The 17,677-nt window shown below is 49.0% G+C and overlaps 1 protein-coding gene across 3 annotated transcripts in view; it reads left to right on the forward strand.

The window, feature by feature from the left end:
• Positions 1–15,094, forward strand: part of VCPKMT (valosin containing protein lysine methyltransferase) — a 15,292-nt gene extending 198 nt beyond the window's left edge. Inside the window, exons 1-6 of one of the 3 annotated variants that reach the window (XM_072116028.1) lie at positions 1–74; positions 10,557–10,667; positions 10,773–10,845; positions 13,865–13,984; positions 14,115–14,297; positions 14,397–15,094. The exon at positions 1–74 is cut by the window's left edge and continues 198 nt beyond it. In XM_072116028.1, coding sequence (XP_071972129.1) covers positions 1–74; positions 10,557–10,667; positions 10,773–10,845; positions 13,865–13,984; positions 14,115–14,219 — 483 coding nt within the window. In that variant the 3' untranslated portion in view covers positions 14,220–14,297; positions 14,397–15,094. The remainder of the gene's footprint in view (positions 75–10,556; positions 10,668–10,772; positions 10,846–13,864; positions 13,985–14,114; positions 14,298–14,396) is intronic. The other 2 variants (XM_072116027.1, XM_072116029.1) reach the window with 2 other exon arrangements.
• The last annotated feature ends 2,583 nt before the right edge of the window (positions 15,095–17,677 follow it).

Here is a 17,677-nt window from a genome sequence, read left to right on the forward strand (position 1 = left end):
CTGTTTAAGGGGAGACACGTAGTGGAGCTGGGCTCTGGCACTGGAATTGTGGGCATCATGGCATCTACTCTAGGGTGAGGCATTTGTCTGGTGTGTGAAAACTACAGCTCCCAGCATTCCCCCCTGGTGTGTGTGTGTGAAAACTACAGCTCCCAGCATTCCCCCCTAGTGTGTGTGTGTGAAAACTACAGCTCCCAGCATCCCCCCCTGGTGTGTGTGTGTGAAAACTACAGCTCCCAGCATTCCCCCCTGGTGTGTGAAAACTACAGCTCCCAGCATTCCCCCCTGGTGTGTGAAAACTACAGCTCCCAGCATTCCCCCCTGGTGTGTGAAAACTACAGCTCCCAGCATTCCCCCCTGGTGTGTGAAAACTACAGCTCCCAGCATTCCCCCCTGGTGTGTGAAAACTACAGCTCCCAGCATTCCCCCCTGGTGTGTGAAAACTACAGCTCCCAGCATTCCCCCCTGGTGTGTGAAAACTACAGCTCCCAGCATTCCCCCCTGGTGTGTGAAAACTACAGCTCCCAGCATTCCCCCCTGGTGTGTGTGTGTGTGAAAACTACAGCTCCCAGCATTCCCCCCTGGTGTGTGAAAACTACAGCTCCCAGCATTCCCCCCTGGTGTGTGAAAACTACAGCTCCCAGCATTCCCCCCTGGTGTGTGTGTGTGTGAAAACTACAGCTCCCAGCATTCCCCCCTGGTGTGTGTGTGTGTGTGAAAACTACAGCTCCCAGCATTCCCCCCTGGTGTGTGAAAACTACAGCTCCCAGCATTCCCCCCTAGTGTGTGTGTGAAAACTACAGCTCCCAGCATTCCCCCCTAGTGTGTGTGTGTGTGTGTGAAAACTACAGCTCCCAGCATTCCCCCCGTGTGTGTGTGAAAACTACAGCTCCCAGCATTCCCCCCTAGTGTGTGTGTGAAAACTACAGCTCCCAGCATTCCCCCCTAGTGTGTGTGTGTGTGTGAAAACTACAGCTCCCAGCATTCCCCCCTAGTGTGTGTGTGTGTGAAAACTACAGCTCCCAGCATTCCCCCCTAGTGTGTGTGTGTGTGAAAACTACAGCTCCCAGCATTCCCCCCTGGTGTGTGTGTGTGTGTGTGTGAAAACTACAGCTCCCAGCATTCCCCCCTGGTGTGTGTGTGTGTGTGTGTGTGAAAACTACAGCTCCCAGCATTCCCCCCTAGTGTGTGTGTGAAAACTACAGCTCCCAGCATTCCCCCCTAGTGTGTGTGTGTGTGTGTGTGTGTGAAAACTACAGCTCCCAGCATTCCCCCCTGGTGTGTGTGTGTGTGTGTGTGTGAAAACTACAGCTCCCAGCATTCCCCCCTGGTGTGTGTGTGTGTGAAAACTACAGCTTCCAGCATTCCCCCCTGGTGTGTGTGTGTGAAAACTACAGCTCCCAGCATTCCCCCCTGGTGTGTGTGTGTGTGTGAAAACTACAGCTCCCAGCATTCCCCCCTGGTGTGTGTGTGTGTGTGAAAACTACAGCTCCCAGCATTCCCCCCTGGTGTGTGTGTGTGTGTGAAAACTACAGCTCCCAGCATTCCCCCCTGGTGTGTGAAAACTACAGCTCCCAGCATTCCCCCCTAGTGTGTGTGTGAAAACTACAGCTCCCAGCATTCCCCCCTAGTGTGTGTGTGTGTGTGAAAACTACAGCTCCCAGCATTCCCCCCGTGTGTGTGTGAAAACTACAGCTCCCAGCATTCCCCCCTAGTGTGTGTGTGAAAACTACAGCTCCCAGCATTCCCCCCTAGTGTGTGTGTGTGTGTGAAAACTACAGCTCCCAGCATTCCCCCCTAGTGTGTGTGTGTGTGAAAACTACAGCTCCCAGCATTCCCCCCTAGTGTGTGTGTGTGTGAAAACTACAGCTCCCAGCATTCCCCCCTGGTGTGTGTGTGTGTGTGTGTGAAAACTACAGCTCCCAGCATTCCCCCCTGGTGTGTGTGTGTGTGTGTGTGTGTGAAAACTACAGCTCCCAGCATTCCCCCCTAGTGTGTGTGTGAAAACTACAGCTCCCAGCATTCCCCCCTAGTGTGTGTGTGTGTGTGTGTGTGAAAACTACAGCTCCCAGCATTCCCCCCTGGTGTGTGTGTGTGTGTGTGTGTGTGAAAACTACAGCTCCCAGCATTCCCCCCTGGTGTGTGTGTGTGTGAAAACTACAGCTTCCAGCATTCCCCCCTGGTGTGTGTGTGTGAAAACTACAGCTCCCAGCATTCCCCCCTGGTGTGTGTGTGTGTGTGTGTGAAAACTACAGCTCCCAGCATTCCCCCCTGGTGTGTGTGTGTGTGTGAAAACTACAGCTCCCAGCATTCCCCCCTGGTGTGTGTGTGTGTGTGAAAACTACAGCTCCCAGCATTCCCCCCTGGTGTGTGAAAACTACAGCTCCCAGCATTCCCCCCTGGTGTGTGAAAACTACAGCTCCCAGCATTCCCCCCTGGTGTGTGTGTGTGTGTGTGTGTGTGTGTGTGAAAACTACAGCTCCCAGCATTCCCCCCTGGTGTGTGTGTGTGTGTGAAAACTACAGCTTCCAGCATTCCCCCCTGGTGTGTGTGTGTGTGAAAACTACAGCTCCCAGCATTCCCCCCTGGTGTGTGTGTGTGTGTGAAAACTACAGCTCCCAGCATTCCCCCCTGGTGTGTGTGTGTGTGTGAAAACTACAGCTCCCAGCATTCCCCCCTGGTGTGTGTGTGTGTGTGAAAACTACAGCTCCCAGCATTCCCCCCTGGTGTGTGTGTGTGTGTGAAAACTACAGCTCCCAGCATTCCCCCCTGGTGTGTGTGTGTGTGTGAAAACTACAGCTCCCAGCATTCCCCCCTGGTGTGTGTGTGTGTGTGTGTGAAAACTACAGCTCCCAGCATTCCCCCCTGGTGTGTGTGTGTGTGTGTGTGTGAAAACTACAGCTCCCAGCATTCCCCCCTGGTGTGTGTGTGTGTGTGAAAACTACAGCTCCCAGCATTCCCCCCTGGTGTGTGTGTGTGTGTGTGTGAAAACTACAGCTCCCAGCATTCCCCCCTGGTGTGTGTGTGTGTGTGTGTGTGTGAAAACTACAGCTCCCAGCATTCCCCCCTGGTGTGTGTGTGTGTGTGAAAACTACAGCTCCCAGCATTCCCCCCTGGTGTGTGTGTGTGTGTGTGAAAACTACAGCTCCCAGCATTCCCCCCTGGTGTGTGTGTGTGTGAAAACTACAGCTCCCAGCATTCCCCCCTGGTGTGTGTGTGTGTGTGAAAACTACAGCTCCCAGCATTCCCCCCTGGTGTGTGTGTGTGTGTGTGTGAAAACTACAGCTCCCAGCATTCCCCCCTGGTGTGTGTGTGTGTGTGTGTGTGTGAAAACTACAGCTCCCAGCATTCCCCCCTGGTGTGTGTGTGTGTGTGAAAACTACAGCTCCCAGCATTCCCCCCTGGTGTGTGTGTGTGTGTGTGTGAAAACTACAGCTCCCAGCATTCCCCCCTGGTGTGTGTGTGTGTGTGTGTGTGTGAAAACTACAGCTCCCAGCATTCCCCCCTGGTGTGTGTGTGTGTGTGAAAACTACAGCTCCCAGCATTCCCCCCTGGTGTGTGTGTGTGTGTGTGAAAACTACAGCTCCCAGCATTCCCCCCTGGTGTGTGTGTGTGTGAAAACTACAGCTCCCAGCATTCCCCCCTGGTGTGTGAAAACTACAGCTCCCAGCATTCCCCCCTGGTGTGTGTGTGTGTGTGTGAAAACTACAGCTCCCAGCATTCCCCCCTGGTGTGTGTGTGTGTGAAAACTACAGCTCCCAGCATTCCCCCCTGGTGTGTGTGTGTGTGTGAAAACTACAGCTCCCAGCATTCCCCCCTGGTGTGTGAAAACTACAGCTCCCAGCATTCCCCCCTGGTGTGTGTGTGTGTGTGAAAACTACAGCTCCCAGCATTCCCCCCTGGTGTGTGTGTGTGTGAAAACTACAGCTCCCAGCATTCCCCCCTGGTGTGTGTGTGTGTGTGTGAAAACTACAGCTCCCAGCATTCCCCCCTGGTGTGTGAAAACTACAGCTCCCAGCATCCCCCCCTGGTGTGTGTGTGTGTGTGAAAACTACAGCTCCCAGCATTCCCCCCTGGTGTGTGTGTGTGTGTGTGTGTGAAAACTACAGCTCCCAGCATTCCCCCCTGGTGTGTGTGTGTGTGTGAAAACTACAGCTCCCAGCATTCCCCCCTGGTGTGTGAAAACTACAGCTCCCAGCATTCCCCCCTGGTGTGTGTGTGTGTGTGTGAAAACTACAGCTCCCAGCATTCCCCCCTGGTGTGTGTGTGTGTGTGTGTGAAAACTACAGCTCCCAGCATTCCCCCCTGGTGTGTGTGTGTGTGTGAAAACTACAGCTCCCAGCATTCCCCCCTGGTGTGTGTGTGTGTGTGAAAACTACAGCTCCCAGCATTCCCCCCTGGTGTGTGAAAACTACAGCTCCCAGCATTCCCCCCTGGTGTGTGAAAACTACAGCTCCCAGCATTCCCCCCTGGTGTGTGTGTGTGTGTGTGTGTGTGTGTGTGTGTGTGTGTGAAAACTACAGCTCCCAGCATTCCCCCCTGGTGTGTGTGTGTGTGAAAACTACAGCTTCCAGCATTCCCCCCTGGTGTGTGTGTGTGAAAACTACAGCTCCCAGCATTCCCCCCTGGTGTGTGTGTGTGTGTGAAAACTACAGCTCCCAGCATTCCCCCCTGGTGTGTGTGTGTGTGTGAAAACTACAGCTCCCAGCATTCCCCCCTGGTGTGTGTGTGTGTGTGTGTGAAAACTACAGCTCCCAGCATTCCCCCCTGGTGTGTGTGTGTGTGTGAAAACTACAGCTCCCAGCATTCCCCCCTGGTGTGTGTGTGTGTGTGAAAACTACAGCTCCCAGCATTCCCCCCTGGTGTGTGAAAACTACAGCTCCCAGCATTCCCCCCTGGTGTGTGAAAACTACAGCTCCCAGCATTCCCCCCTGGTGTGTGAAAACTACAGCTCCCAGCATTCCCCCCTGGTGTGTGAAAACTACAGCTCCCAGCATTCCCCCCTGGTGTGTGAAAACTACAGCTCCCAGCATTCCCCCCTGGTGTGTGAAAACTACAGCTCCCAGCATTCCCCCCTGGTGTGTGAAAACTACAGCTCCCAGCATTCCCCCCTGGTGTGTGAAAACTACAGCTCCCAGCATTCCCCCCTGGTGTGTGAAAACTACAGCTCCCAGCATTCCCCCCTGGTGTGTGTGTGTGTGTGTGAAAACTACAGCTCCCAGCATCCCCCCCTAGTGTGTGTGTGTGTGTGTGAAAACTACAGCTCCCAGCATCCCCCCCTAGTGTGTGTGTGTGTGAAAACTACAGCTCCCAGCATCCCCCCCTGGTGTGTGTGTGTGTGAAAACTACAGCTCCCAGCATCCCCCCTGGTGTGTGTGTGTGAAAACTACAGCTCCCAGCATTCCCCCCTGGTGTGTGAAAACTACAGCTCCCAGCATTCCCCCCTGGTGTGTGAAAACTACAGCTCCCAGCATTCCCCCCTGGTGTGTGAAAACTACAGCTCCCAGCATTCCCCCCTGGTGTGTGAAAACTACAGCTCCCAGCATTCCCCCCTGGTGTGTGAAAACTACAGCTCCCAGCATTCCCCCCTGGTGTGTGAAAACTACAGCTCCCAGCATTCCCCCCTGGTGTGTGAAAACTACAGCTCCCAGCATTCCCCCCTGGTGTGTGAAAACTACAGCTCCCAGCATTCCCCCCTGGTGTGTGAAAACTACAGCTCCCAGCATTCCCCCCTGGTGTGTGAAAACTACAGCTCCCAGCATTCCCCCCTGGTGTGTGTGTGTGTGAAAACTACAGCTCCCAGCATTCCCCCCTGGTGTGTGTGTGTGTGAAAACTACAGCTCCCAGCATTCCCCCCTGGTGTGTGAAAACTACAGCTCCCAGCATTCCCCCCTAGTGTGTGTGTGAAAACTACAGCTCCCAGCATTCCCCCCTAGTGTGTGTGTGTGTGTGTGTGTGAAAACTACAGCTCCCAGCATTCCCCCCTAGTGTGTGTGTGTGTGTGTGTGTGAAAACTACAGCTCCCAGCATTCCCCCCGTGTGTGTGTGTGTGAAAACTACAGCTCCCAGCATTCCCCCCTAGTGTGTGTGTGTGTGAAAACTACAGCTCCCAGCATTCCCCCCTAGTGTGTGTGTGTGTGAAAACTACAGCTCCCAGCATTCCCCCCTAGTGTGTGTGTGTGTGTGAAAACTACAGCTCCCAGCATTCCCCCCTGGTGTGTGTGTGTGTGTGTGTGTGTGAAAACTACAGCTCCCAGCATTCCCCCCTGGTGTGTGTGTGTGTGTGTGTGAAAACTACAGCTCCCAGCATTCCCCCCTAGTGTGTGTGTGAAAACTACAGCTCCCAGCATTCCCCCCTAGTGTGTGTGTGTGTGTGTGTGAAAACTACAGCTCCCAGCATTCCCCCCTGGTGTGTGTGTGTGTGTGTGTGTGTGAAAACTACAGCTCCCAGCATTCCCCCCTAGTGTGTGTGTGTGAAAACTACAGCTTCCAGCATTCCCCCCTGGTGTGTGTGTGTGTGTGAAAACTACAGCTCCCAGCATTCCCCCCTGGTGTGTGTGTGTGTGTGAAAACTACAGCTCCCAGCATTCCCCCCTGGTGTGTGTGTGTGTGTGTGTGTGTGTGTGTGAAAACTACAGCTCCCAGCATTCCCCCCTGGTGTGTGTGTGTGTGTGTGTGTGTGAAAACTACAGCTCCCAGCATTCCCCCCTGGTGTGTGTGTGTGTGTGTGTGTGTGTGTGTGTGAAAACTACAGCTCCCAGCATTCCCCCCTGGTGTGTGTGTGTGTGTGTGTGTGTGTGTGTGAAAACTACAGCTCCCAGCATTCCCCCCTGGTGTGTGTGTGTGAAAACTACAGCTCCCAGCATTCCCCCCTGGTGTGTGTGTGTGTGTGTGTGTGTGTGTGTGTGTGAAAACTACAGCTCCCAGCATTCCCCCCTGGTGTGTGTGTGTGTGTGTGAAAACTACAGCTCCCAGCATTCCCCCCTGGTGTGTGTGTGTGTGTGTGTGTGTGTGTGTGTGTGAAAACTACAGCTCCCAGCATTCCCCCCCTGGTGTGTGTGTGTGTGTGTGAAAACTACAGCTCCCAGCATTCCCCCCTGGTGTGTGTGTGTGCGTGTGTGAAAACTACAGCTCCCAGCATTCCCCCCTGGTGTGTGTGTGTGTGTGTGTGTGTGTGAAAACTACAGCTCCCAGCATTCCCCCCTGGTGTGTGTGTGTGTGTGTGAAAACTACAGCTCCCAGCATTCCCCCCTGGTGTGTGTGTGTGTGTGTGTGTAAACTACAGCTCCCAGCATTCCCCCCTGGTGTGTGTGTGTGTGTGTGAAAACTACAGCTCCCAGCATTCCCCCCTGGTGTGTGTGTGTGTGTGTGTGAAAACTACAGCTCCCAGCATTCCCCCCTGGTGTGTGTGTGTGTGAAAACTACAGCTCCCAGCATTCCCCCCTGGTGTGTGTGTGTGTGTGTGTGTGTGTGTGTGTGTGTGTGAAAACTACAGCTCCCAGCATTCCCCCCTGGTGTGTGTGTGTGTGTGTGTGAAAACTACAGCTCCCAGCATTCCCCCCTGGTGTGTGTGTGTGTGTGTGTGTGAAAACTACAGCTCCCAGCATTCCCCCCTGGTGTGTGTGTGTGTGTGTGTGTGAAAACTACAGCTCCCAGCATTCCCCCCTGGTGTGTGTGTGTGTGTGAAAACTACAGCTCCCAGCATTCCCCCCTGGTGTGTGTGTGAAAACTACAGCTCCCAGCATTCCCCCCTGGTGTGTGTGTGTGTGTGTGTGTGTGTGTGTGTGAAAACTACAGCTCCCAGCATTCCCCCCTGGTGTGTGTGTGTGAAAACTACAGCTCCCAGCATTCCCCCCTGGTGTGTGTGTGTGAAAACTACAGCTCCCAGCATTCCCCCCTGGTGTGTGTGTGTGAAAACTACAGCTCCCAGCATTCCCCCCTGGTGTGTGTGTGTGTGTGAAAACTACAGCTCCCAACATTCCCCCCTGGTGTGTGTGTGAAAATTACAGCTCCCAGCATTCCCCCCTGGTGTGTGTGTGTGTGAAAACTACAGCTCCCAGCATTCCCCCCCTGGTGTGTGTGTGTGTGAAAACTACAGCTCCCAGCATTCCCCCCCTGGTGTGTGTGTGTGTGAAAACTACAGCTCCCAGCACTCCCCCCTGGTGTGTGTGTGTGTGTGTGTGAAAACTACAGCTCCCAGCATTCCCCCCTGGTGTGTGTGTGTGTGTGAAAACTACAGCTCCCAGCATTCCCCCCTGGTGTGTGTGTGTGTGTGAAAACTACAGCTCCCAGCATTCCCCCCTGGTGTGTGTGTGTGTGTGAAAACTACAGCTCCCAGCATTCCCCCCTGGTGTGTGTGTGTGTGTGTGAAAACTACAGCTCCCAGCATTCCCCCCTGGTGTGTGTGTGTGTGTGTGTGTGTGAAAACTACAGCTCCCAGCATTCCCCCCTGGTGTGTGTGTGAAAACTACAGCTCCCAGCATTCCCCCCTGGTGTGTGTGTGTGTGTGTGTGTGAAAACTACAGCTCCCAGCATTCCCCCCTGGTGTGTGTGTGAAAACTACAGCTCCCAGCATTCCCCCCTGGTGTGTGTGTGTGTGTGAAAACTACAGCTCCCAGCATTCCCCCCTGGTGTGTGTGTGTGTGTGTGTGTGTGTGTGTGTGTGTGTGTGAAAACGACAGCTCCCAGCATTCCCCCCTGGTGTGTGTGTGTGAAAACTACAGCTCCCAGCATTCCCCCCTGGTGTGTGTGTGTGTGTGTGTGTGAAAACTACAGCTCCCAGCATTCCCCCCTGGTGTGTGTGTGTGTGTGAAAACTACAGCTCCCAGCATTCCCCCCTGGTGTGTGTGTGTGTGTGAAAACTACAGCTCACAGCATTCCCCCCCTGGTGTGTGTGTGTGTGTGTGTGTGAAAACTACAGCTCCCAGCATTCCCCCCTGGTGAGTGTGTGAGAACTACAGCTCCCAGCATTCCCCCCTGGTGTGTGTGTGTGTGTGTAAACTACAGCTCCCAGCATTCCCCCCTGGTGTGTGTGTGTGTGTGTAAACTACAGCTCCCAGCATTCCCCCCTGGTGTGTGTGTGTGTGTGTGTGTGTGTGAAAACTACAGCTCCCAGCATTCCCCCCTGGTGTGTGTGTGTGTGTGTGTGTGTGAAAACTACAGCTCCCAGCATTCCCCCCTGGTGTGTGTGTGAAAACTACAGCTCCCAGCATTCCCCCCTGGTGTGTGTGTGTGAAAACTACAGCTCCCAGCATTCCCCCCTGGTGTGTGTGTGTGTGTGAAAACTACAGCTCCCAGCATTCCCCCCTGGTGTGTGTGTGTGTGTGTGTGTGTGTGTGTGTGTGTGAAAACTACAGCTCCCAGCATTCCCCCCTGGTGTGTGTGTGTGTGTGTGTGAAAACTACAGCTCCCAGCATTCCCCCCTGGTGTGTGTGTGTGTGTGTGTGTGTGTGTGTGTGTGTGAAAACTACAGCTCCCAGCATTCCCCCCTGGTGTGTGTGTGTGTGAAAACTACAGCTCCCAGCATTCCCCCCTGGTGTGTGTGTGTGTGTGTGTGTGTAAACTACAGCTCCCAGCATTCCCCCCTGGTGTGTGTGTGTGTGTAAACTACAGCTCCCAGCATTCCCCCCTGGTGTGTGTGTGTGTGTGTGTGTAAACTACAGCTCCCAGCATTCCCCCCTGGTGTGTGTGTGTGTGTGTGTGTGAAAACTACAGCTCCCAGCATTCCCCCCTGGTGTGTGTGTGTGTGTGTGAAAACTACAGCTCCCACACGGTGATATATGTGTGTAAAAGTGTGATTGTCTTATGATTTTGACCTTTTTTCACATTATATGGCATTCTATGTGATAGTGGGGATTTTGGGCATTTTTATAACTTATTTTTTTATTGAATAACTTTTCTTTTTTACTACATCCGCCATGGAACATGAACAAGCAATGATTTGATTGCTTGATCATGATAATACCCTGCAATACTGATGACACAGATGGGATCTTACAGGCATTGCCTGCGGACAGCCCTGGGATCCTGATCAGACCTCAGGGCTGTCTTGGAAAAATCTGCGTTCCCTCGAAGATGGTGTGGGGGAAGGGACCCCCAGGAGGGGTTGCGGTGACCACGGCATTTAACGGGTTAAACACCCGTGATTGGATATCACTTCGACCACAAGTGTTCCGTTTGAGTGTCAGCTGTTAGTTTTATGATGCTGGGCCAGCTCCGATTACGAGCTAAGCTGGCATCAGCTCTGCTATATATTGCCCGCTGAGCGTTAAAGGCCACCGGTCAGTATCAGATATATCGGATGTAGAGGGTTATGTTTATGTAAACATGTTGTAAACGTGATGTGAATGCAATATTATATGTATATAATGTATATGTATATCCTCTTCTGTGCACACAGTATGGTTACACTGCTAAATGCTTGGACCTTTGATTCGTCATTAGGTTTCTCCAGCCTTTGGAGCACACGTCTTGGAGTAATCTTAGACTTTGTGCACTATCCCAAATGATTTCCTATTTGTCAAGTCCCCAAGAAATAATAACCCTTTCTCTTCCAGAGCAAATGTTACGGTCACTGATCTTGAAGATTTGCAACATCTGATGAAAGCGAATATTACTAGCAACTCTGCTCTTATCTCTGGTTCTTGCCAAGCGAAGGTATTAAAATGGTTTGTATTTCGGTGATCCTGAAGAATTAGCGCTGATGGCAGTCACAAAGTTACATCGTGATGATTGAATACATTCATGTGTGTTTGTTTGTGTTTGTTTTTTAGGGGTGAAGATGTTTTGGATTTCTCTCCATCTCCTGACTACATCTTGATGGCAGATTGTATCTACTATGAGGAGGTGTGTGACGGTTTTATTAGTAGCTGGCATAAGTGCACCTGCTTGGATATTGCATGTGTTTAAGGGTGCGGTCACACGTCGCGTTTAACGCATGCGTTTAAAAACGCATTGGAATAGCTGAAGAGTGATTTGCCTAATTAAACACCTCTTAACACTTGTGTTTACAAAATGCATAAGTTAACCGCTATGTTAACGCATGCGTTAACAATGTGTTAACGGTTGCGTTTTGTAAACACAGGTGTTACCAGCTGTTTAATTAGGCAAATCACTCTCCAGCTATTGCAATGCGTTTTTAAACGCATGCGTTAAACGCGATGTGTGACCGCACCCTAAACGCGATGTGTGACGCAAAACACCGGCGGCTCGTTCCCGATCGCAGGCGTTTCCATAGAAACGCCGATGCGATCGGGCCGAGGCCCGCCCCGGTGGGCGCGACTTTGTTTGCGTTTGCAAGCGCAGACAAAGCGCCCTGTGTGGCGCCGGCCTGAGCCCTGTTCATACACAGGTGGGGTTTGTTGCATATTGCAGCAAACCCCCACCACTAATAACCGCGGTCGGTGCTTGCACTGATCGTGGATATCAACACTTCCGATGCATTTAACCCCTTAACGCTCTGCACCGTAGCTCTACGGCGCAGAGGTATTGGGAGTGTATGAAGAGGGCTCACGGGCTGAGTCCTCTTCATACAAGGGTGGGGGTTGTTGCATATTGCAGCAAACCCCCCACCGCTAATAACCGCGGTCAGTGCTTGCACCGATCGCAGCTATTAACCCTTTCATTGCCGCCGGCAAAGTTGCCGGCGGCATTTAAAAGACGGCGGCACGTGGGCGCCGCCATCCTTATTACGATCGTCGCTCCCCCGAACGTCATCGGGGGGGGTGGCGATTGGTTGCCATGGTAGCCTCGGGTCAAACGAAGACCCGAGGCTACCTGGCTTCTGCAGATTCGTTACAATGAGCCAGTGGCTCATTGTAATGAATGAGCTGCAAAAATGCCATATATTGCAATACAGTAGTATTGCAGTATATGGTAGGAGCAATCTGACCATCTAGGGTTAATGTACCCTAGATGGTCTAAGAAATAGTGAAAAGAAAAAAGAAAAAAAAAGTTTAAAAAAGGAAAATAAATTTTTAAAATATTAAAAATTCAAATCACCCCCCTTTCCCTAGAACTGATGTAAAACATAATAAACAGTAAAAATCACAGACACATGCCCGATCTATCAAAATATAAAAACGGTTACGGCCGGTGGTGACCTCCGAGATGGAAAATGGCGCCCAAATGTCTGAAATGCGACTTTTTACATCACATAAAAAATGGAATAAAAAATGATCAAAATGTCGCACAGACTTCAAAATGGGAGCAATGAAAACGTCGCCTCATTTCTCAAAAAATGACACCTCACACATCTCCGTGCACCAAAGTATGAAAAAGTTATTAGCGTCAGAAGATGGCAAAATGTTTTTTTCTTTTTTGTACACATTCATTTAATTTTTGAAAATGTATTAAAACTCAATAAAACCTATATAAATTTGGTATCACCGCGATCGCACCGAACCAAAGAATAAAGCTGAGGTGTTATTTGGAGTGCACAGTCAAATTTGTAAAAACTGAGCCCACAAGAACGTGACGCACATGCGTTTTTTTTTTCAATTTTTCCACATTTGGAATTTTTTTTCAGCTTCACAGTACACGGCTTGTTAAAATAAATAACATTACGGGAAAGTAAATGTTTGTTGCGCACAAAATAAGCCCTCACACAGGTCTGTACACGTAAAAATGAAAGTTATGGATTTTTGAAGGTGGAGAGCGAGAAATGAGCGAAAAAACCCTGCGTCCTTAAGGGGTTAAAAGACGGCGGCGCATGGGTGCTGCCATCTTTCTTGAGATTGTCGCTTCCCCGAACGTCATTGGGGGGACGGCGATCGGTTGCCGTGACAGCCTCAGGTCAGACCCGACGCTGCATGGTTTCTAAAGATTTGTTACTATGAGCCAATCCTATGCAAAAACGCCATATAGTGCAATACAGACCATATAGGGTTAAAGTACACTAGAGGGTCGTAGAAATGTTACAAATAAATAAAAAAAAAGTTTAAAAAATTTATAAAATATTAAAAATTCAAATCACCCCCCTTTCCCTAGAACTGATATAAACAGTAAAAATCAAACACATCAGGTATCGCCGCGTCCCAAAATGCTCAAAATATAAAAATGGTTATTGCCAGCGTTGACCTCCATAACGGGAAATGGCACCCAAATGTCCAAAACACATAAAAAATTGAATAAAAAGTGATCAAAATGTCACACAGACCTCGAAATGATAGCAATGAAAACATTGGCTCATTTAGCAAAAAATAACACCTAACGCCGTGGTGCGGTGAATCTACTTCGTATATAAAGATTACTAAAGCGTTTAAACGCTTTACATCTGTTTAAAAACATAACGATAATAAGCGCCGGCACCAGCAGCTTATAACCACCATCGGAAGTGGTAGGTTTCCTTTAATTAGGCAAATCACTCTTCAGCTATTTCAATGCGTTTTTAAACGCATGCAGTAAACGCGACATGTGACCGCACCCTGAATGTTCAAATGATTCAGCAGTTCAGTAACTTACTTTTGTGCTGTCTGCAGAACTTTGCTTACATGTATGAGCTCTAATTATTAGGAGGAGCTGTAGCAGGAGATCATGACCCATGAGAATGGGCTGGAGCAGGGAGAGATAGGATACATATATGCAGAGGGCAGCATGATGAGAACAGGGAAAGACTGAAGCTCTCAAAGGAGGCAAAGACACAGGTACAAATGCATGTAGCAATATGTCTAATAGAAGGGATTTATTGAAAAGCAGACAACACCTTTAACTATTTACTTGGTTATTTTTAGGGCTGCAATAGCAGAGACAACCCACATGCATGCATCTGTGACACTGTGGAAGAAAGCAGATATCTTTTTCTAATCTTGTGCGAGTTGCTGATATTTTACCATTGCCCCTTATGTGATGAACTTTCATTATACAGTCATTAAAGCCATTACTTAAGACCCTGAGGGACCTGGCATCTGGTGAGACTTGTATTTTATGCTGTTATGAAGAGAGAACCACCGGTAAGAATCCCGAAATAGAACGGAAATTTTTTGAGGTAAGAAATGGCAATACTTTTCTGTCCATCATTCACTGATGACCAGGGGGTGAGGGTACATATACAGTAGTAGTGCTCTGTACTGGGGGTTTCTAGAATGACATTATAAGCTTGTGGTGTGAATTTGCAGCTTTTGAAAAAGGATTTTGAATATGATGAAGTGCCCATCGATAAACATGATGAGGAATATCGGAGTGAAGACATCCATATTCTGCAAATCTACATGAAGAAATAAGTGAGTACCACATCCACCATCGTTCTGTAGATAAGGCTTTCACATATGCGCTTGGCACTTCCTTGCTCCCATCCAGAGGTTGTAAACCGCTCCTGACCCAGTCCTGCATGTACAGCCAATGGGCCAGTGTCACATGGGGTTTCCAATTTTATAATAGTCTATTTTCTTTTTCTTCAGTTTTTCAAAAATGGCCAATATCTGTCTGGAGTGTCATCATCACGTGCCGGATCAGCAGAACAGTAACAAGAAGATGGCAAATGTGTGGAACAGACAAAGTGCGGCTACTGAGGTTATGGTCAGGGTGTATTTTACAATCACCTATTCGACTCAATAGTTCTTGCTATCGAAGCGCTTAACACCAAGGAAGAGTCAGCGGGATCTGTAGGAAACTGTCTACTATATGGAAGTATTTCTGTACGCACTAGCGCATGATATCTGCCTGAAAGACATCATTCATCTGCAAATGCTTCCCGTCATGTAAAGCGGGAAATCTTCAGGCCCCTGGATACTGGGTCACATGGTGAATTTATAGTGCTGTTATTATTCACCAAAGCTCGATTATGGGGAATAAATATACAGAGTAAGATCATCTGTAAGAACTTATGCATCACAAGGGGAGGGAGGGGAAATAAACTCTTTTGTATATAGTTCTATGTTATGTAGTGAATAACTGCCATGGAGCGCATTGCCTGAAACCATTATTTGTTTAGGAGGCATTTTAGACCTGACATTACTTTCCTTTGCATTGCATCCGCATTCTGTTTTTTTGTTTTTGCTAACACTTGAGTTGGATTAGAGTAGCAAGTAATGCATTTTTCTCTGATAGGATTGTATCGAAAGACGTGGGTATAGCACATTAGATTATCAATGTGTCAGTGTGCTGTCTAATGTAGATTTAAACAGCACACGTACAAGAAAATCTTTTGAGGGCAAAAGACATTTAAATGGTGAAAATTCATGAAAAATAAGGTTCTAAAACTACACATCCTTATAGAACGGTGCTTTATTTTCCCAAACTTCTCTGTAACATGTCCGTGCCTGCTATTAAAAAAAATTGCGTTGCACTACACTGGATTTATTTTGGCAATATGCAGGTGCTAGGGACTGGAGAGATAGATGTGCCTTAAGAGGACCGGTCAATTTGGGTCCCTAAACCACCTGCAGGTCCTTATTTGATCCTAATTCACAAGTCCATATCAACCTATTTGAAGTCTGTACATGGAGAAAAATACTTTTATACTTGCCTAGATGTGAGTCTCATGAGGCACACTGGGCTCATATCTAAACATCCCAAACCAGGGCCTCTTGCAATGTGACAAGAGAAGCTGGGATAATGCCACGGCTTAGTTGGTATCACTTGCTGCAACACACCAGAACCGAAGGGAATGAGGTACCACGTAACAAGTTTGTTTAATTTTCACTGAAAGCTTTTAAATCACACAGGGCGATCTGAGACACTAAACCACCAGTCCATAAGGATTTGTGGGTGGTTAAGTGTCCCAAATCGCCATGAGAGGTTCCCTTTAAAATCAAAAAGATTGAAAATGGTTGTGAAGTTAAACTTCCCATGTGTGAATTATCTGTTACCATAGTTTTGCCTCCCTAATCAAACACATCTACCACTAGCAAGTCCCTCGTTCGGCTTGTCCATGACCACCAGTCTGCTCCCTCCCATTGTCGAATATTGAGATCTGCCCTTCATCCCTCCTGGCTGAATTCCTGTACTTGTGTAGTGTTCTTCTCTTATTTGCTGTTGTCTTTGCTGTCCTGCGCATGCACTGGTCTCCTTCAGCACAGACATACAGAGTATCTATCTGAAAGATCATAGTGCGCATGCGCGGGATTTGTGTGAGAGGAGGAGTAAGAAGTAAGAGTTTGCCAATTAAGGCTGCTTGCAGGCGTGTGGATATTTGCTGCCATCGATGCTCCTCTAGAGGATTCTGGGAAATATGCAGATACGTTTTCCAGGATGGAATAAGGAAAACATTACCTCTATAGCTGCCTTGGAAGGCAGCCCCTTAACCATCAAGTGTGGCTTTCAGGAAGCCTAATGACATGACATGATGTGGGATTAAAACCAAACCAGAAGGAACAGATTGCAGAGGGGACTGTTTTGATGTGTTTGCATCTCTTCAGTACAGTGTAGTGAACTGGTTTAGATGGAGAAGCTTTTGAAGCCTCAGAAATAGATAAACTGGTTTGGCTTTATTCCTGCTTCATGCCAGGTTTCCTTTAAGCCGTGTCTTGCATCTAGCAGTAAGCTTTTGTGTGGAAAGGAAGTAATTTACTTTTTATTCAGTTCTTTGATGCACTTGGATTGGAGTCTCATAGGAGTAATTACAATCCTTCCTGCACATAAAACCTTGTACTGTATTAGTTACAGTCTTACTGCTAGTCACATGCTACAGCTAAGGACCAAAAACAAATTAATACATTGTAAAGACCATAGGTGCACAACCCGCGGCCCGCAGAGTCCTCAGGTTGTGGCCTCTGCATGGACAAGGGGTAAGTGAGCGCTTAGGGTACCAACCTTGGGTGCTGTCCAAGCCCTCAAAAGTGATTAGCGTTACAGAGCTGGAAGCAGGCAGCGATGCTGACCCAGGCGCTAACGTCCTTCCTTAGGTGTCGGCGCCTGCGTCATAGAGAGGACTCATCTCTATGACCCAGGTGCTGCTGGAAATGATCCCAGGAGCATGGAGGAGTTGGCCGCAGGGAGCTGAGTATTTTTTTTTTTTTATATATATTTTTTTTAAATTTGGCGGTGCTGCATATATACTGCTGGGCATGTTTGCTGGCTATCTATATACTGCTGGGCATGTCCTGAAAGCCAGACCGGGGGTTGGGGAATTTCTGTGTGACAACGGGGTAGGAGACATAAGGAGGCTACCTGAGTGAGCAGAGACAAGACCTTTGGAGGGAACAGTATTATAGTTGTTATATTCTTGTACATGGGGGGGGGGGCAGTATTATAGTTGTTATATTCTTGTACATGGGGGGGCAGTATTATAGTAGTTATATTCTTGTACATGGGGGGGGGGGCAGTATTGTAGTTGTTATATTCTTGTACATGGGGGGGGGGGGAAAGCATTATAGTAGTTATATTCTTGTACATGGGGGGGGGGGCAGTATAATATTGGGTGGTGGCATTTCTCTTTTTTACCTCAGCCAGCAAAAAGGCAAGAATCCGCCATGTGCAGCAGATAATAAGAATAACTGGATGGCTGTAGGTAGGGCACAGTACTGAGGTCTATCAAAGCCCCTGCGTGCCACCAGTTATTCACAAGTATTACCTATTGCGTGGGTTCCAACAATTTCCATCATTATTGTCTTGTTGGTGCGCTGTATTGTGGTCTGCTCTGCGGTCGTACTTATTGTACAATTGCAGAAATCTGCAGTAGTGGTTTCTGGGGGGGTTCTTGCGCTGCACTGTGGTTTTTTGTGCATCTAGGGTTTTGGTT

The sequence above is a fragment of the Engystomops pustulosus genome, chromosome 7, assembly GCF_040894005.1.
Source record: "Engystomops pustulosus chromosome 7, aEngPut4.maternal, whole genome shotgun sequence".
NCBI classification, from domain to species: domain Eukaryota; kingdom Metazoa; phylum Chordata; class Amphibia; order Anura; family Leptodactylidae; genus Engystomops; species Engystomops pustulosus.